General features: G+C 44.5%; 1 protein-coding gene across 1 annotated transcript in view; it reads left to right on the top strand.

The window, feature by feature from the left end:
* col4a3 (collagen, type IV, alpha 3) overlaps positions 1-20,244 on the top strand; it is a 46,146-nt gene that overhangs the window by 16,199 nt on the left and 9,703 nt on the right. The window contains exons 15-44 of the mRNA XM_084951401.1: positions 325-369; positions 490-552; positions 638-682; positions 4,914-4,967; positions 5,069-5,110; positions 5,665-5,746; positions 5,926-5,961; positions 6,523-6,687; positions 6,865-6,957; positions 7,376-7,471; positions 7,644-7,714; positions 7,881-8,069; positions 9,768-9,936; positions 10,015-10,107; positions 11,465-11,569; positions 11,773-11,867; positions 13,595-13,745; positions 13,973-14,086; positions 14,170-14,337; positions 14,801-14,890; positions 14,972-15,106; positions 15,334-15,432; positions 15,844-15,933; positions 16,058-16,197; positions 17,379-17,505; positions 17,720-17,800; positions 17,899-18,000; positions 19,256-19,303; positions 19,393-19,578; positions 19,831-19,961. Coding sequence (XP_084807527.1) covers positions 325-369; positions 490-552; positions 638-682; positions 4,914-4,967; positions 5,069-5,110; positions 5,665-5,746; positions 5,926-5,961; positions 6,523-6,687; positions 6,865-6,957; positions 7,376-7,471; positions 7,644-7,714; positions 7,881-8,069; positions 9,768-9,936; positions 10,015-10,107; positions 11,465-11,569; positions 11,773-11,867; positions 13,595-13,745; positions 13,973-14,086; positions 14,170-14,337; positions 14,801-14,890; positions 14,972-15,106; positions 15,334-15,432; positions 15,844-15,933; positions 16,058-16,197; positions 17,379-17,505; positions 17,720-17,800; positions 17,899-18,000; positions 19,256-19,303; positions 19,393-19,578; positions 19,831-19,961 — 3,105 coding nt within the window. The remainder of the gene's footprint in view (positions 1-324; positions 370-489; positions 553-637; positions 683-4,913; positions 4,968-5,068; positions 5,111-5,664; positions 5,747-5,925; positions 5,962-6,522; positions 6,688-6,864; positions 6,958-7,375; positions 7,472-7,643; positions 7,715-7,880; positions 8,070-9,767; positions 9,937-10,014; positions 10,108-11,464; positions 11,570-11,772; positions 11,868-13,594; positions 13,746-13,972; positions 14,087-14,169; positions 14,338-14,800; positions 14,891-14,971; positions 15,107-15,333; positions 15,433-15,843; positions 15,934-16,057; positions 16,198-17,378; positions 17,506-17,719; positions 17,801-17,898; positions 18,001-19,255; positions 19,304-19,392; positions 19,579-19,830; positions 19,962-20,244) is intronic.

Raw genomic sequence — 20,244 nt, 5'->3', positions numbered from 1 at the left:
TGTCTCTCTGTGGGTCTGTCTGTCGCTCTGTGGGTCTGTCTGTCTCTCTGTGGGTCTGTCAGTCTCTCTGTGGGTCTGTCTGTCTCTCTGTGGGTCTGTCAGTCGCTCTGTGGGTCTCTCTGTGGGTCTCTCTGTCTCTCTGTGGGTCTGTCTGTCTCTCTGTGGGTCTGTCAGTCGCTCTGTGGGTCTGTCTTTCTCTCTGTGGGTCTGTCAGTCGCTCTGTGGGTCTGTCTTTCGCTCTGTGGGTCTGTCAGTCGCTCTGTGGGTCTGTCAGTCATTTTGTCAGTTTCTCTTGGGTTTCTCTGATGTGCTTTTGTTTTACAGGGAGAACCAGGTGACAGTGGAGAAAAAGGTTGTCCTGGTCGTCGCGTAAGTGTCAAATTGTTGGTCTGGGCTAATCGTAAACTTTTTTTAAGCCAAAAAAACTATAAATTATTATTCTGTGAATTTTTATTTTTAAGTGATGAGCGCTTTTGTTTTCTCCTCCAGGGTAACCCTGGGAAGTTGGGGATTAAAGGAGAGAAGGGGGAGAAAGGTGACACTGGCTCCCTGGTAGGAACAACAAAGACACGTAGTCCCGTCTTCAATTTTAAGTCACATTTCTTTATCTAAAACCTGGAACATGTTTGTGTTTCAGGGTAAGCCAGGGAAGGATGGACTCCGTGGAGAGTTTGAAAAACAGGTAACAACCCGCTGAGTCAGTTTGTTTTCAACATTTGGCCCACTTAAATATTAAATCCCAATACTTTGTTAGTCAAGGAGGAAATGATGTCGTCACTGTAAACTAAATTAAATAACACAACATATCACAAAGTTAAAAATACAACAATGAAGCTCTGGTATATACAAACAGGCCAATTATAAATATCCCAGGATATAACACCAATATATGTGGTTGAACTTGAGGTGTGCCTCTTATCAAAGTGTAAAGCTTTATTTTGTCTGCAAATAGTACAAGTGTACACTGATTAGTGTGGCTGTGCAGCAGATGGAGGAGCTGCACAGCCACAGGCAGGAGGGGTTTCCCGTGTTGTTCAGTGGTGCATTGTGGGTAATCTCAGATTCTCTCGCTGTGAGTAGCCACCACGTCATGGAGGGAGTGGGAGGTATTGACCAGAATTGTCCTTATTTTGGACAACATCCGCCTCTCCAACACCACCCTAAGAGTCCAGCTCTATCTCCACAACATTACTGGCCTTGTGATCAGTTTATCGAGTCTGTTGGTATCTGTGACCCTCAACCTGCTGCCCCAGCATGCAACAGCAAAGAGGATAGCACTGACCACAACAGACTCATAGGAAATTGTTGGGTCTGCGCTTTCACAGGCCCGCTGGTTCAGACTTATTCCTGTTAACGAAGCAAGACGAACAGCTCAACCGGTTTTTCACATGCTAGCAAGGGAAGCATCTCAGAGCAGCCCTTCTGCCCTCGGTGTCAGACCACGTCGAAGAAGCTCAGCAGTCAGTGTGCCATATGACTGCATTAGCAATAAATTTAATAACGCTCTATATTAACAGTTACACACTATATAGAAGAACTTTATAGAATTATATTTGTTTGCAGATGTTTGCAGCTATCAGCGAATAGTTATCAGCTATTTTGAAACAAAAAAAGACTTTTTATCCATAACAGCAAATGAACTGAACAACAGAAAATACAAATGCTATTTATGGTCTCATCACAACAATGATAAGAGAAATAAACTGGGCCAATATGGCATGTTTGTTAATACAGAGACACACATGTTAATGTGATCTCTGGGCTCCCACTCAGAGACTCAGGTCTCCGAGTGTCCAGCATTCAGAGGCTACCTGAGGACTCATGTGAGAGAAAATCTGCTCACACAGACGTGTGAAGCCAAATACTGTCAATAAGGCCTCTGCAATGTCCACAGTACCACCTGCTTCACTTCCACCACAACCATCGCTACACTCAGCCATTCAGGCTTCTGCTCAGTCAGTCATTCAACCTGTAGCCCTGCCATTAATGCACTCTGCAGCGGAGCCATTAGTTGCCCGGCCCGCAGCCAATTCAGCCACTCCTCCACCCGTTACACCTCCACCACAATCGTGGTGGAGGTGTAACGGGCTGTGCCCGCAACACAGCCCTTATCCCTGCTACCCATAGCTCTGTCTTCAGTGTCCCCTCTCCCTGAAGCTCAGCCATTGGTTTTGTCATCAGCAGCGACATTTGCACCTGAACCATTAGCTCCATCGCCGCTAGCTCAGTCATCTACTCCACCACCTACTCCACTTTCTCCCCAACCGTCATTACTACCTCTAGTTCAGTTTCCTGTGCAGTCATCTACTCCACCACCAGCTCCACTCTCACCACAACCGTTACAACAGCCGCCAGTTCAGTCCCCTAGTCTGTTACATATTCACCCACCTGGTCAGGTACACGTTCAGCCAGGGGTCCCCACACCCTCTGGCCCTGCATCTGCTCCTGCTGGAGGCTCGAGTGAGCAGATCCAGCACTCTGCGGCTCCCGCGCCGCCATCTACCTCGTCTGCTGGGGGTTCTGGAGAGCCCGGCCAGCCCTTCCTCGTGTCCGCTGGGGGGTCCGAGGGGCCCGTTCAGCCGTCACCTGCAGTGTTACCATCTGCAGCTGCCGTCATCTTCATCCTCGCCTGGTCCAGCCTCTGTGTCTTCATCCACGCCTGCAGCGTCAGCTTCAGCCTGGTTCTGCAGCTGCCACGCTGCCGTCTGGGGTCTGGTCCGGCCTCGTCTGGTCCGGCCTCGTCTAGTCCGGCGGTTGACTCGCCACTTCCTCGTCCACACCTAGCACGGCCGGCCTTACCTTGACATCACCGGCCACTTTCCAGGCCACTGGCTGGACGTCATTGCCGTCGTGGGTGGCCTCCGGAGCAGCTCTATCGTCTCCTTCGCCAGCGTTGCCGTCGCTGCCTTCCACGCGGCCGGCCTCCAGATCTCCTACGCCTGCGTTGCCGGCATTGCTGTCCGCACGGTCGGCCCCCTGAACTGTTTCCACGTCGCCGCCGTTGCCGTCCGCACGGTCGGCCTCCAGAACCAACGACGTCCGAGCCGGCATGCCTTCAGATTTATCTGTCTCGCTCGTGTGTGCGGTAGGCTTGCTTAGCACGGGGTCTAGCCTGGGGTATTATTGGGCAAATATTAGATTTTTTTGAAATGCTTTTTAAAAGGCATGAAGTAGTTGTGATTGGAAACATGAAAATGTGAGATTCATTTCCTACCAGACACTTTTGATAGCTATCAAAAAGCTTCTGACACAGCGCTGTCTGGATGTTTGACCGCTCTTCTTGGCACAGTGGTAGAGCTCATTTAAATTAGTTGGTTTCCTGGTACAGCAGTTCATACATTTTCAGCAGGGTTGTGTCTGTGATGGCAGACTGTGTGGAGAGGAGAGAGATGGTGCTGGACTTAAACAAAAAGCAAGCCTGTATTTTTGGCTGCACAAAAATACAAACAAAAGCAAAAGGAGACTAAGATTAAAATAACGAAATCTCAAGTGGGGGAAAAACTAAACATGAGGTACGTGGAACGAGAACACCAGAAACCTGGAACATGAAAACCTTAGACCTGACACAGAGGGATGATCGAGGAAGTGGAGGCAACAGAGGAGGAACTAATCAGAAATGACAAGATGGGGCGACGCAAAACTAAACACAATGCACACAGGACGAGAGACTGCCAAATAAAACAGGAAGTAGGCAGAGACGAAGACAAAGCCACACAGGCTTGACACGGGGAGACGCGGGCGTGGGGAGGTGACTGACACTGTGATCCATCACATCAAGAAATCCGGTCGTTAAGTCTGACGTCACTAGCCGTGTCTGGGCCTAAACTCCGCTGCAGGTCCATATATCAAACGATCACTATGGCATTACTGAGAGTTAAAAACTGTCTAAAGTCTTTCATCTTTAATAAAATGATCAGCGTTCTGCTCTACCAGGTGTAACAATTGAGTTTAACATCCAGGCATCCATGAAAACGGAATTTATGACATTTAACGGAGTTAGAAGTTAGCAGGAAGTTAGCTCGCTAGCTTCTATCTAAATACAATATAGCATGTCCTGACTGCGGGGTTTTGGAAACAAATTCAAACGTACAGCTCTGTTATCACTTCCAACATAAATGAAGACAGAAAACTAAACAGCAGTGACGTTTGTAGGGTTACTGAAGTTTGGCTAGCTGGTATATAATGATGTGCTACGTGACCGCTAGCGACACAGCTATGTTAGCATAATATAAACAAGCTAACTTTTTTTCCACTCGATAAAAGTTAGCGTGAGTGTTCTCGGTGGTCAGGAACAAATGTAATCGCATGGCAGGATGCTGTAAAAGGACCAAACTTCAGCCAGGAGAACAACTGAGATAATCCATCCACAATACGAGGTTAGTCATTCATATACTGCTGCATGGGCTGGGCTGTAGTTACATCCTAAGGTTTTAAAAACTGAGCTTAAATAAATGATTAGCGGTAATAAAAGCTGAGGGAGGTCAACAGTGATCACTGACTGTTTTAGGAGCTTTTTGAGATTAAATAGAAGAAAATACAAAACATTAAACATGTTAACAACACAAAAGCCATATTAAACGCAGCTACTTTAGGCCCGGAAGTAGGATTCGTCACGTCATCACTTAACGACCGGATATCGGAGTCCAAACTGTTCAGGAAACCAGGATGATGAGACTATCAAAATAAAACAGGAAGGCCTCCTCCTTCATTATACCATCCACTGTGTGCAGTGTACCAGAAGCACTGGCAGCAAACAGCCCACAGCGTGATGCTACTGCCACCATGCTAACCCTATCCCTTTATCTACCAGCTCTAGTTAATTTGTTGGACTTGTCATGATAAAAGACATCAGAACTTTCACTTATAAAAACATTTAAGTTTATATATCTGTGTTTAAATCTGTATGTCTACAGGGAGACCCCGGAGATCCTGGGTTTCTCGGACCTCCAGGTATCGATGGAGACATGGTGAGTACTGGATGAGACACAGCATGTATTACTGCAGTGCTGCATTACTGCAGTGCTGCAGCCAGCGCTGTGTCATTTTACGGTACTGTTTATGTTTCCAGGGAGAGAAAGGTGACCGTGGTCCTCCGGGCACTCCGGGAGATGTGAGTCTCTTTTCTTTGTACAGTATCACAGGAACAGTTGCCAGATCTTCTAAAGTTAGTGCAGTCCTTCTCAAATAGTGGGGCGACCACCCCCTCCACCCCCACAGGTGCGCCGCCGGTGTGATGACGCGTGTGCAGCGCTCGGCTTCACTGACAAACTGATGCACGTTAAATGTAGTTTAGAGAGCTGCAGTACTAGTACATGCACTTTCTAATAAAGGTACAGTTTGTTTTAAGTTGATCAGTTTTTCTTTCCTTTTTGTTTTCTTTAAAGTTAATAAGGAAACAATGTCATGCAGAGATGTACTTAAAATAACAATTCAATAGAGAAATGATACTATTTCAAGTCGCGGGGGTGGGGTGGGGGGGTTCTGCTTGCTAAGGGGGGCGGGGCCTGTGCAGCACTAAGTCTTGAGTCTATGAGGACTGGCTCCTCAACTGGACATTAGAGGAACTGCAGGTTTTCAGACTTCATTTTTCAGCCCTGAAGGTTGATGCTTGGTTTTGAATCCATAATCTGTGTTTGTGTTACTTTTAACTTTTTTATAAACCAGATGGTGTGGAAGAGGATTTATCTGAAAGGCCAGTCTGGTTTTCCCGGGGCCCGGGGGCCCCCAGGAGCTTCTGGAGTACAAGGTGAATTTCATTTCCCAAGTAATGTTTTACTTATGAAATATTATATTTATATTATACTGTATGTTATATACTTATATTCTGTGAATGTCGAAGCAACGACCTGAGTTGTGTTTGTAATCAGATTACATTGAGAGGTTCATGCCGCTATCATTTCAGACTTTTTCTCTCACCTGTTTCAGGATACATCGGTTTACCTGGAGAAAAGGGCGAGCCAGGTAAAGTCTGATTATTCTCTCCATCATGGTGTTAATCCAGAGACCACCTTTGTATCTAAGCTGCGTTAGTCTGGCTACAGCTGCTCTGCTGGGGTCTCGCTCCTTCCAAAACAGGCCTGTGCTGCCAAATCTGACTATTGGTGAAAGTAACAGTGTCTTTTAGTTCAAGCTGGCTAAACTGCAGTGGATGGATTACACCCAACATCCACCAGATTTCCTGCAACTTTATTTGATTGCTGATATTTTTGGAATGTTTTGATCAAAATGAAAAAGGTTTTGACAGAGAAACCGTGAGACTTCATTTGGTGGGTAACATATATTATTATTATTATTATATATATAAAATGAAGATTTATTCAGTTTTCGTCAGTCTTGTCTGATATTGTCTGTTTAGCTGCAGCTGAAAACAAATAGCTGCTGGTGCCCGTTTCCAAAATAAAAGCCTTTTTAAAGGCTGACACTTTACTCAGGCGCAAAGAAATATAAATAATATAATAATTTATAATATTCAAGGTTATCAGAAGCTGTTCTTTGGTGACAGTCTGCCATCCTTCACTCCAGGTGTTCCTTTGCCTGGTCCTCCGGGGATACAGGGACCACCTGGATCATTTGGACCAAAAGGAGACCGAGGAGAAGAGGGCCCCTCCACTGCTGGCCCCACAGGCCTGACTGGAAAGCCAGGACTTCAGGGTGCTATCGGAGAGCCCGGAGAACCAGGAATACCAGGTGATGTTTCATTTTAAACACGTGATGTCCCTCAGGGAAGCATCCCGGACCCTCTGATGTTTGTCTTTGAAGCTTAAAGAGAATAAAGACGAGAAATTAAAAGAGTACATTACTGAACCGCAGCACTACCAGCAGCTGAAAGTCCGTCTGATTTAATGTGTCTCTTGTAACTGCCAGACTACCTCGAGGGAGGCGCAGGACTGCCAGGACCTAAAGGTTTGAAGGGCTCGACGGGACCTCTTGGAGAAAAAGGCACGAGAGGACAGAAGGGTGAGAGAGCTGGAGTTGTGCGTCATGTGATATAAGCGTCATGTTTGTTTGGCCCGATGTGGACACGTGTTTCACATCAGGGTTTAATGCAAAGGATTTCTACATGGAGGTGGGAATGAGATGTTTGATTTTTGAAGAACCAAAATAAAACTTGAGAAATCTCTTTCAGTACAGCCAAACCAAAGACATCAAGGGTGTCAAGCTCGTCCTGTTTATGTTGAGACAAAGCCAACCACAAAATAAACTCGGGTTTTTCATCCGGACTCATCGCAGCTTCATTACTACTTACAACCTGTTTAAATAAAATCCAGAAATATTTTCCATAGTACAGTTTTTTTTTGTTTATTTTCTAAGAAGTTGGACTTCCTGGTGCGTTTGTCATGATTCATTTAAAAACCAACTGCTTGGTGTTTACTAGGTGAGAAGGGGCAGATGTGTTTTACCTGTCCTGTTAATTCCACTGAGCCTGGACCCCCAGGTACAAAAGGAGAGAAAGGTGATATCGGGCTGCCAGGTAAGAACAGCAGCACCTGTGTTAGCCAAGTTAAAAGATGAAATGTTAGTTTTTAGTTGTTTGATATAATCCTAGCTGCCACACAATGAAAACCATGATATTTTAAATACATTATAATGTCATAAATAACTCATCTTAACTGTCTACCTCCGTGATGTCATTCTGGTTCCAGGCTCAGCTGGTTTTCCTGGATTTAAAGGTGGCAAAGGAGTGAAAGGTCCAGGAGGACAACCTGGTCCACAGGTGAGTGAAGCATCGCCTCAGCGTCTACTGTTGGATTTCATCCCCTCATATGGGCTGAACCCAAACCTTCTGGGACCCTCAAACTTTGACTGTTGTCAGTAGATCCTGTAATTATGAGTAAGTGTGAGTCAGTTTCACACACTGTTTGAACCTCACTTGTTATCAGGGTTCACTGGGGTTCCCTGGCTACCGGGGGTTCCCAGGACCTCCTGGTGACCCAGGCGTCATGACGAGGGTGGGGCAGAAGGGTGAGGAGGGATCACAGGGAGATCCGGGACAACTGGGATCCCAGGGAAGTGATGGACCTCCAGGAGTTCAAGGATCAAAAGGTCTTCAGGGAGTAAAAGGAGACGATGTGAGTAATCACGGTTTTCTTCAGTCTGCCGCAGACTCGAATGTATTTACTCAGTACTGTAAGTAACTGAGGGAGTTTACTTTGTGTGGATCAGATGTACAAGCTTTACAAATCAACTTAAAAAATAAAAAAAGTAGTACTGTGCAAAAGTCTTGTGCCTCAAGTCTCATTTCTTTTGATTTTGTTTGCAAGGATTCAGGCTTTGTATCACCATTTTTAAAGGAATGTTTTTTCTCTGTAAGCCTCTTAACTCTGACAAATGAAAATGTCACGAGAACTGGACTGAAAACCATGAATCCAAATCATCATCATCACCTGTACAGAGCAGGTGTGGAGAGGAGCAACATGCTGATTTTCAGCCAGTCGTGTTGGAGGTTTGTCAGAATTGATGAAATTATGAGTCCAGAAAAGTACCATCAGGTTTCGATTCACCACAAAATACCATCTGAACCATCTTTATGGCCACAGCTTCATTGTTCAGCACGTCAGTGATCCCAAACCACAGCAAGCTGATTCAACAAGACATGGATCAGCCTCCCCAGAGCCCGGACCTCAGCGTCATTGAAGCAGCGTGGGCTCATCCAGACAGGCAGAAACATCCAAAGATGTGAGAATGTCCTGGAGAAGCCTGGAGAACTATCGGGGCGACCGTGGTTCAGGGGCTTGGGAAGCTCATCTTGTAACCGGTTCGATGCCCAGCTCCGTCTGTCTGTCCTGGTCGTTGTGTCCTTGTGCAAGACACTTCACCTGCCGCCTACTGGTGTGGGCCAGAGGGGCCGACGGCGCGATATGGCAGCCTCGCTTCTTAGAGTTCAGACTGCTGAAGAATAAAGGCGGTCATAACAAATATTCACTTTCAAGCTCGTTTCAACTCTACAAACTCAGTTTTTGTCTAATATATTGGAATTTTTTGTATGTTTGCACAATTCAATAAATCTCTGCACGTATTTTCCATTTTCCTGCAAAAACAAGGAAAAAAACAGTGACTCAAGACTTTTGCACAGTACTGCTTTGCTATATATTACAAAATGATGTATCAGTTAACCAACTGAACTGATAATAAGACTGCGTCTGACTATGATTCTCTCTTTGTTCCACATTCACAGAGGAAGAGAAAATATCTACAGATGGATTCATAAAATCATAAAGTTAGATCCCGACTACAACACAGGGAGAATATAGCCCTCCACCCTCATCTAGTTTTACTTGAAACACTATTTTATAATAAAGCTTTATTCTAACTTAGAGTATGAAAATCATTGTGTAAAGATGGCAGAACCAATAACATTTGTTGTATTTAGGCTGCTAGCTGGCAAAAAGGCTCTTTGTGGTGTGAGGGGAGAGCCCACAGTTTGGTACTGATGAAACGTCTTAAGTCAGTAAATTTGGATTAGTGGTGTGCATCTTTGATCAGCTAAAACATTTGTTCTAAAATCCGGAGCCTTAACCACAGCGCAGAGCGCAAACACCTGCTGTTTATAACGTTTTTACATTTTATGTATTTAGTGCCGACTCACAGCAACTGTTGCCTCAAGGCACTTTATGTTGTGTTGTGTTGTTATGTTCAAATTCTACCACTAGATGGAGCCACAGTTAGTGCCTTGTTGATGGCGGCTTTTAAGAAGAAACCATCAAGTTTTAACAGTTTCTGGGGTCAAGTGTGATTCTGTGAAGATGGTTTGTTGTTCTCTCCTTCAGGGACCGCTGGGGCAAAAAGGAGACAGGGGCTTGTGTGGGTCCCCTGGTCCCAGGGGACCAACAGGGCAGATGGGACCTTCAGGACTTCTTGGTATTGGCGAGCCAGGGCCTCCAGGAAGTAAAGGCAACATGGGAGACCATGGAGAGCGAGGACAACCTGGACAAAAAGGTAAATCTGCCCAGGAATAGTCTGGATTTGAGATGAGGGGGATCAGATGCAAAGCTAACAGTCTGTTTCTTGTTTCAGGTGAAAAAGGTGCACAAGGAAATATGATCGCTTCTCCAGGAGATACAGGTCAGAAAGGACAGAAAGGTTTATCTGGAGTCTCTGGACCGGAAGGTGAGACAAACAAATGTGTCCATTTATGTTTTACACCCAAACCCAAAGAGCTTTATATAGAACCAAATCACCACAACTGTTACCTCAAGGTGCTTTGTGTTGGAAGGTAAACACCCTACAGTAATTGAAGGAAAAACAGAAAACCCCAACAATCATATGAGCCAATGTATGCCAGCGCTTTGGCAACAGTGGGAAGGAAAAAACCCTTAAAAAACAGGAAGTAACTGGGAAAGAAACAGACATGGAGACACGACAGACTGGGGAGACGAATGAATGAAACACGGGAACGTGAAGGGAGGAAACACAGGAAACCGGGCTCAAGGAACGCTAACACAGAACTTAGAACATACGTCAAGAAAAATCTTACAAAGGAGGAAGACAGGATAAAGACATGCTGTGGAAGAGAGACAGAGATTAATAACAGATATGAGTCAGTGCAGAGAGGTCTGTTAATACATAGTGAGTGAGAAAGGTGACTGGAAAGGAAAAACCCAATGCATCATGGGATCCCCGGCAGCCTACGTCTATTGCAGCATAACTAAAGGAGGATTCAGGGTCACCTGGTCCAGCCCTAACTATATGCTTTAGCAAAAAGGAAAGTTTGAAGCCTAATCTTAAAAGTAGAGATAGTGTCTGTCTCCCGAATCCAAACTGGAAGCTGGTTCCACAGAAGAGGGGCCTGAAAACTGAAGGCTCTGCCTCCCATTCTACTTTTAAATACTCTAGGAACAACAAGTAGGCCTGCAGAGCGAGAGCGAAGTGCTCTAATAGGGTGATATGGTGCTACAAGGTCATTAAGATAAGATGGGGCCTGATTATTTAAGACCTTGTATGTGAGGAGCAGGATTTTGAATTCTGGATTTAACAGGAAGCCAAAACAGGAGAAATCTGCTCTCTCCTTCTAGTCCCTGTCAGGACTCTTGCTGCAGCATTTTGGATTAACTGAAGGCTTTTCAGGGAGTTTTTGGGACTTCCTGATAATAATGAATTACAGTCGTCCAGCCTGGAAGTAATAAATGCATGAACTAGTTTTTCAGCGTCACTCTGAGACAGGATATTTCTAATTTTAGAGATGTTGCGCAAATGGAAGAAAGCAGTCTTACATATTTGTTTAATATGTGCGTTGAAGGACATGTCCTGGTCAAAAATGACTCCAAGGTTCCTCACAGCGTTACTGGAGGCCAAGGTAATGCCATCCAGAGTAAGAGTCTGGTTAGAGTTAGGTTGGCACTGAAGGAGATAACAGTGGATGAATTAGATGCATAAATGTGGTTACAGTGTTTCAGAAAGAGCACATCACGTGATTCCACCTGCTGGAGATGCACACTCTGATTCACCTGTTCTCTGCTGGTCTCAGGTGCTGTGGGACCTAAAGGACCAAAAGGAGCTTGTGGTTCAAAGGGAGAAAAGGGAGATAAAGGATTTTCAGTCCAGGGACCTCCAGGCTTCCCAGGGGTCAAAGGTCAGTTCAGGAACAGTTTTTACATGAACTAATCTTGAATTGTTATGAATGTTGAGAATGAACCTCCTTCCTAACCCTAACTCTGTTTTACAGTTTAGCAAAGAAAAAAACAAAAACCATGATGTCATAGAGTTAGACGCTCTGAGCTCACAGGGTTACAACAGTTATCATCATTTTAGTGAACAACTTCTATATTATCTCAGGAGTGAAGGGTTTCCCAGGAGCCCCAGGTCTACCTAGCTTTGGCATTAAAGGACGAGCAGGACCATCAGGACCTCCTGGGATGCCGGGACCAAAGGTAACTCATTCAAACAGAAAGTTGTTATCATAAACAAACTGTGAAAGCGACCAACATCCTCGGCAAACTGTGTGATCCAAAGACAACACAGCTGGTGAGAGATAAAGACAACTCCAGGGCAACAGTGCTAATCGTCACAACACTTTTTTAACAAAACCATAAAGGTACCAAAAAGTGGTTGTTGTTGTCACCAGTGACAACTGAGACCTCAGGTTGGTTGTTCTCCAAAGTTTTGGCAGTTAGAGGACAAACTAAAAACATAGAGTCAGGGAAACATTATCTGAAGTGATTTTGTGTGTTTGCCACTAACAAAGAAATGATCCGTCTATAGTTTCAATGGTAGGTTTATTTGAACAGTGAGACAAGGCAGAAAAATGAATTTCAAAAAAGTTATAAATTAATTTGCATTTTCATGAAGGAAATATTTGGAAGTATTTGAACCCTCTATAAACCAGTAAGATTTCTGGCTCCCAGGTGTATTTTATACAGGTAACGAGCGACACTGGGAGCCTCAACTTGTTACCTGTATGAAAGACAGCTGTCCGTAGAAGCAATCAATCTATCCAAACTCTGCAGCATGGCCAAGACCAAAGAGCTTTCCAAGGATTTCAGGGACAAGATTGTGGACTAGACGAGGCTGGACTGGGCTGCAAAACCACCACAAAGCAGCTGAGTTAGAAGGTGACAATACTTGGTGCGATTATTCGCAAATGGAAAAACCATAAAATAACTCCCAATCTCCCTCAGTCTCGAGGTCCACGCAACATCTCACCACGTGGAGTTTCAATGATAATTAGAAGCTTGTGGAACCAGCCCAGAACCACCTTGAAGAAAACAGTTGGTAGAAAGGACCGAAATCCTGCAGTGTCTGCAAGGTCCCCCTGCTCAAGAACACACACACAGGCCTGTTTGAAGTCACTGAATATCTCAGTGATTCAGAGGAGGCGGGTGAAAGCTTGGTCAGATGAGACCAAATTCGAGCTCTTTGGCATCAACTCAACTCTCCGTGTCTGACGGATCATTTCTTCGTCAGGGGACAAACTTATAAAATCAGCAGGGTTCAAATATGTTTTCCCTGACGGTACTTCCCATGTTTATGTGTAGGGTGTAACGTGGACCTCAGAGGGTAAAGTTCCAACATAAAAATCCTAAACAGATGATGGGTCAGCAGCTAATCCCCAAACATTCATTTCAAGGCAGACGTGTCACTCATACGTTGTCATATGTGGGTTATATATACACACACCAACATAGTAAGGAAGATTACATTTAATATGAATTCAGTAAGAATGATAATTTTGATTTATATCCATTGTTGGGAAAACAAGCTAAATCTCACTTGCACTCTGGTGCGGTCAGCACAGCCGTGGAGAAGTAATAACACCAGAACTCTAACCTCAGAGAACTGATGCTACGGTTTAGCAAAGAAGACGGCGTCAGCGTGGAGACTCTGAACAGAGACCAGTGATTTGAATAAGCAACAGTACTGTTGTCATCGTTTCAGGAAGCTGGTTTTCTGACATTTGTAATGAACTATTATCTGTCGCGTGTTGGTTTGTTGGACGTTCAGACTAATTCAGCTCACACTTATTAAGAGCTGATTAAATAACTTCTTTATAAGGTGAATATATCAGAAGAAGATCAGACGATTATATGAATCATTGTTTGCCAACTGGTTATAAATGTCATTTACTGGTTTCCTGTCCTGCTGCTCTCTGTGGTCTCAGGGGGAAAGGGGTTTTGGTTTTCCAGGCTCAAATGGTCAGTCAGGACTTCAGGGAGAAGATGGCTCTGTAGGACCTCCAGGTGACCCTGGACCTCAAGGAATAAATGGAGAGCCAGGACCACCAGGACAAGCTGGTCTGCCAGGATCCAAAGGTAGTTAACCCATGAAGTGATGATCCAACTCGAACTGGTTAGCAACAAATTATGTTTCACAGCAAGATCAAGAGGAACTGTCTGTAGATGATTCTCTGTGGTTCTCTAAGAAACGGGAAAAATACTCAAATGAATGCCCAGAGCCAGTTATTATGTTGCTGGGTAACCTCCAAAAAAGAAATACATTCAGTTCATTTACACCTAAACTGAGGTGAAGTATTTCTCAGGTCACAGAGGTCTGTGTGGTGCAGCTGGTCCCATTGGTGCTATTGGAATCTGTATACCTGGACGTCCTGGACCTGATGGAGAGCCAGGACCGACGGGCTTCACTGGGTTTCCAGGTATCACATCTGACAGCTAGTCTGGGTAGAGTTGACGTCACCAAACAGAAACAGATCTGCTCTGACACTGTCCTGTCCTTTAGGGTGCCGAGGCCCAAAAGGTTTGAAGGGAGATGCTGGGCGGCCTGGCACAGGAGTGTTGGGGATTCAGGGGCCATCTGGGTCCAAAGGGGATGTTGGAAAACCAGGACCTATAGGAGCGATGGGACCACAAGGCCAGAGAGGTAGTGATGGGGAGCCAGGAAGCCCAGGTGAGGAGGCATAACCTGTGTTGCTCGGTTCTATCTGTGATATGAGTGTTTCTGGATGACTTCAAACTTTCTGATTGACAGATTCATGGTGCATGTTTCAAGTTTAGTTTAGTGTCTTTTGTCAGTGAAAAGTTTGATGGGGAAAAATAGTTTAAAGATGGACTAAAACTACATTTTTGATCTCAACCTATACCAGAGTGCTGGTGACCCGCTGAAGGGTAGGGTTAGATTCGATGTTCCCTTTACAACGAATCGTTTTAGCCTCACAGTTCAGTTTTCATAGCGTCTTTATTTGAGTATGTCCCATTGGTAAAAAACTCTAACTCTAACCCATGAACCTTGTGCATGTTTAAGACTGGTAGTAAAGTTTTTCATTGTTAATATAAATGAAACAGTAGTGTAAAGATCGATGGGCAAATGAAACAATATTGAATAACAATATCAACATATGTTTGTTTTTTAGGGGTGAGGGGAGACATTGGTCCTCTGGGACCACCTGGGATTCCAGGGGATGACGGGAAACCAGGAGAGCCTGGACGACCAGGACCAAAAGGTTTCATTTAGCCACCGGCGAGTCGGTTATTTTCACTAAAAGTCTGTCTGTCTGACCCTTCTCTGTTTCTCTGCCTCTCAGGCCAGACGGGTGCAAATGGGTTCTGTGGCTCTCAGGGGGCTCCGGGGCCTCAAGGGGACCAAGGAGAAACTGGACCAAAAGGACTTCAGACAAACATTGAGATATTTGGAGAGCCTGGAGAGAAAGGTTTAGCAGGTAATCTGTTCTGTTCTACTGAGCATCACTCTTTAGTGTTGAAATGTTATTTATGGTGTTACAATCTCTGAGTGGTTAGCTGAGTTTACAACACTAACCTGTAAACACTAGCCTACGAGTACTGCTACAGCTCACTGATTAACACATTTCCTGTATATGATTTCTTTAATTTGTCAGATGATGTGCCTTCATTACACTGACCTGTCTTCTTCCTTTCTTACTGTCAGGGCTCAGAGGCCTCACTGGCGATAAAGGAGACAAGGGCTTCTCCGGGCCACGAGGCCAAGACGGAACCAAGGGTCGAACTGGGAACTGTGGGCCTCAAGGTGAACTGTCATGTTAGGAAGTTTGTGACCGTTGTAAACAAAGTGTATTCTCTCTGTAATTTCTTTGTATCTGAAAGAGAGAGGGGTTAGGTTAGGGTTAACCCCGACCCTAACAAGGTGATCTCGAGTTGACCAAAATGAGCATCCAGTCAATCATCACCAGCTTTAACACTGACTGCTGGAACCACTAAGCCTAAATCTTCTCTTCCAACACTGTGTGAGAGCCCGTGAAGGATATGCACCTCACTTTGTGTTCCAAAAATGGTTTTTAACATGACACTCATTGCTGGCATGTTGTCGCTCCTTGTCATGCAGTCTTGAAATGTGAAGCCCTGTCAGACACCGAAATTCAGACAGAAAAATTCTTCTGATTCTGCATGACTATCAACAACAACTGTGTGTGTTTATCAGGACTTCCTGGTGACCCTGGTAGAGATGGAAGCAAAGGTCCTCCTGGTAGCTGTGGACCCCGTGGTGACAAAGGAAAAATAGGGGCACCGGGTAATGTCCCCCTGCCTGAGTGAAGAAACATAAACCATCTATTTTTCTGTTGCAATGTTTCTCAGTTTTAATTTTTATAGGAGAGGAAAACATGATAAAGGCTCTCATGGTATTTTCTCTCCAGGTTTGAAGGGTCAGAAAGGTTGTGCTGGACGCTGTGGTCCTCCCGGTGCAGTTGGAAGTCAAGGATACAATGGACCTAAAGGTTGTAAAGGAGAACCTAGTCCACCTGGACCAGGATCTAAAGGATATCCAGGAGATAAGGTGCATATAATTTGAAGTTCATATGATATTGGTTATAGTATAAAATATTTTCTTCATGAAGCCGTTAATGATGGCAGTTGTTCTTATTCAGGTAAGTGCAGGGTTCGCTGCAGTGGGCGTCTTCAACTGAAACGATCATACACATCTCTGATACGTTATTCACGCACTGCATTTCTTCCTTAACCTCCTGGGACCGGGGGTCCTTACATTTTGGGTTCTCTAGACCACAACAAAAATGTTTCTCTACATGAGCTCGATGTCCACTTACCAGGACGTTATACTGCCACTGTTCTATCAAAATTTGAAATGTCCTCATATGTGGAGCTAATTTTTCTCAGAAACGTTAGGAAAATTAGGGGAAAAAAATCTGGTGATTCTTTGTTTTTACATTCATCAGGTCCCAATCAGCCCAAATATCAAACAGAAATTTAAATTATGCCATGGAAGAGTTCAGGTCTGAGGAGGTTGGTCGTGCCACTGCTTCGTTAGGCTCCCTGCTTCAGGATCGCAGGGTGTCTGGCCCATTGCTACGAGCCGTTCGGTCCCAGTGCTGGTGGGGGTCGGACCATGCCAGGGCTGCCCCCTGACGCTGATTGTGGTCATAGTTTGTAGAGACGCGACCCATAATTAGACGTTAATTATATAACTCAAAAACAAATCTGGGGCATTACTCCAAAACCAGCTGAGAGTGGTAATTTATGCTTTTCATCATTAATGTGAAAGTTTTTAGTAGCCTGTTTTTGTCATTAAGGTATTCCAACATGTACAAATTAGCCTGCATGTTAAGCACAGAAGCAGGTCATTCACACTCTTGAATCTTGAAGACTAACATAAAAAATAAACTTTGGTTTTGTTTGTGTTTCACCTCAGCGGCCTAGAAACTTGCAAGCAAAGTAAAATCATGAAGTGAATAAAACTGTACACACACAGAGGAGACAATGAGCGGCTATAAAACAATCAATTATTTCATTTCTCAAATGTAAAAGTGTTTTCATATCCAGTATTTTACAGAATTGATTGGCTGATTCTCTTTAGGAAAATCCATACTTGATGTAAAATTGTAAGTTGCAAAAAGCAAATTATAAGCGTTTTAAAAAAAAAAAACACCCCTACAAAGCTGACATATTTATGTATTTATCATTGAGATAATACTTGCCAGAGTGAATGATCTGTCCTTTCAGGGAAGTCCAGGATTTCCAGGACCTCCAGGTAGTAAGGGACCACCAGGAAACAATGGATTGTTCGGTCCCCCAGGAGTCAGTGGCCCCTGTGGCCCTATAGGACCCACTGGACTACCTGGTAGCAAAGGTGTGATTCATGGATGGATAGATGGAGACATACAGATAGAAATTCTTGAGTCACTTTTTTAATAAAGTATACATAATGTGTATGTATGTCTTTATTGTATAAAGACATACATACATGCATACATACATACATGCATGTATGTATGCATTCATGCATTCATACATACATGCATGCATTACTAAAAGCTACATCAAACCCTGACTGTTTGTTTCAGGTCCTCCTGGGTCCACTGGTGAAAAAGGTTGTGATGGTCCTAAAGGAAAACCTGGCTGTCCAGGTCCCCCTGGCCTCAAAGGTACATCAGCAGTGTTCCAATATACACTTTGCTGTCTGTTTTTATTGCCTTAAGCCTAAGAACAGACCACTGTGCATGAATTATGTCTTCATATTTAGGTAACACTGGGCCACCTGGAGTTTCTGGCCCATCTGGTCCAAGAGGAAACCAGGGACAGGATGGGATACCTGGACCTCCTGGAGAGAAAGGAGCGATGGGAGGTAGGGGAAATTTTACCCTGGCGCCTCCACACAGGCGCCAGACAAATAAACATGGAAGAAGACTGGTATCCAATGAGAACACAAGAGGACAAAGACAGAGAGACAAATGAGAGAGCAGCAAAACCCAGAAGGAACCAAATACACAGGAATGAATAGAAACGATGAACCAAAACACAGGATAGTAAAACACACTCATTACTAGAAAACCCATCAAAAAAACAAGAATAAAAAAGTTCTACAAATTAATTTGAGAATTGTAGGAAAATAGATGGTGAATAATTTTTTTTATTACTATTCCAACCCTTTATAGTTTTGTTAATACTGGCAATTGTTATATTTGATATAGGCCATCCAATTAAGGTAAATGTCATGTTTTAGTCTTTATAATCTGATGAGGAAGATTTTATTTCAATTATGGTTGTTTTATTTTTCAGTTTGCCCCCTGACGGATTGAAACCTTAACATGGTCAGGGGGTCTCAGTGACACTAAGAGCTACGTTGGTCAGATTTTAGGGTGGAGACCTGACAAAGTGCATACATGACCAAAACAGTTATCCAACTGTAGTTTACCCAACCCGCGGGACACGGAACGGGTGCCGGCCCGTGAGTCGTTTGGTACGGGCCCGCAAGAGTTGAGGCTTTGGTGTGAAATCTATGGTTTTTATCGTTAACTTGGTTTCCCTGGTTCTTTTCCGTGTTGTAGTTGTGCGTCTTATTTTGAAAGAAATATTTATGCGTTACCATAGCAACCAGAGAGCATTAAAGGGCAGAGAGGAGGATGTTACTCTCAGTGTTCTTGGCGCATTTCAGGAGGACGCTGCTAATAAAATTACACAATTACACGGTGAATTCGCGTTTATTAGTATTTTTACAAAACAGCAGTTTTTGTCTCGGTCGTTTTATTTTGTTGTGTTTATCTGCGACACCTTAAAGGCCGGTCCGTGAAAATACTGTCTGACATTAAACCGTCCGTGGTGCAGAAAAGGTTGGACCGATGATCTAGAGCACCCCACAACCACCCCCACCACTTTCCTTCCTCTGTTGCCACCATTTGCCCCCTTTACATTTCTATCTGCCCCCTCATATATGCCCGTCTAGAACCGGCCCTGGAATGAACTTTTAACAAAACCCCCAAAACTCAGAGACCAGAATCCAGGGACCAGACCTCAGAGATAGTAAACAGTCATACCTTTAATTCTCACAGAATCAAACGCATCAGTTTCGGTGTTACTTCCTAACCTGTTTCTTTTCCCAGTATCTAAGCCGGGACCTCCGGGACGAGATGGAGAGAAAGGTCCACCTGGTGAGTCCTGTCATCAAATCCTGTGTTTAGTGTTCAGTCAGAGCTAAAGAAGAAGAAAAACACGGTGCTGTCTCCTCTGGTCTCTTCAGGGTGTACCGGGGAGAAGGGTCCTCCCGGTCCCCTTGGACCTCCTGGGCCATTTGGTCCAACAGGAAATCCAGGCTGCCCCGGACCTCCTGGACCACCTGGCCCTCCCGGTCTTCCTGGTACGGAAGGAGTCTGCTTTCCAGGAGGCAAGGGTGGAATAGGACCGGCTGGATGTCGAGGACCAAAAGGTGATGAGACACATTAGAAGTCTCGTCAGTGAAATGATTTAGAGGCTACTGTGGGGGATTTAGCATTTTTTTCTGTGTGTGCTTGAGAGTTGCATTTTCTTCAAGTGCGACTAATTAGATGCAGCTATAGTTTCCCACAGTGTGGAGAGACAAACATACTCAGAAGTGCTGGATTTGCAGAGGACTTTCAGGATGTCTGGACTTCCCAGATGACTAAGCTTGGTGTAAACAACATCTTCTGTCTTTTTGTAGGTCCACCTGGCTGTAAGGGCCCTCCTGGTCCTCCAGGTCCTGGTTTCAAAGGGGATAAGGGATGTAAAGGAACACCAGGTATCGCAGGAAAACCTGGTTCCAATGGAGACAGTGGTCCAAAAGGCCAGCTGGTCAGTACACAGAAACATTACGGGAAGCAGTTCGTTCAGAATCTGTTTGTTAGCAGTCCAGTGTCCAAATCTGTGTGATGCTAGATACCAAAGAGAGCTCGAGCTGCTTTAATTTGGGCTAAAATCAGGTGACACAAACTGTGAGAATCAGTAAAAACGTTATAATCACCACAAACACGCATACCTGGGTTCACTCAGCATTTAACCTTGACATTCATTTTTAGCACTCAAGATCCAAATTGACCTTAAAAACATTCAAGAAACCATATCAAGTAATACATGA

Source organism: Perissodus microlepis, chromosome 14, assembly GCF_051167445.1.
Source record: "Perissodus microlepis isolate ML-2025 ecotype Zambia chromosome 14, ASM5116744v1, whole genome shotgun sequence".
In the NCBI taxonomy this organism is placed as follows: domain Eukaryota; kingdom Metazoa; phylum Chordata; class Actinopteri; order Cichliformes; family Cichlidae; genus Perissodus; species Perissodus microlepis.
Note: the sequence above shows the minus strand (reverse complement) of the source record. Positions and strands in the feature narration are given on the sequence as shown.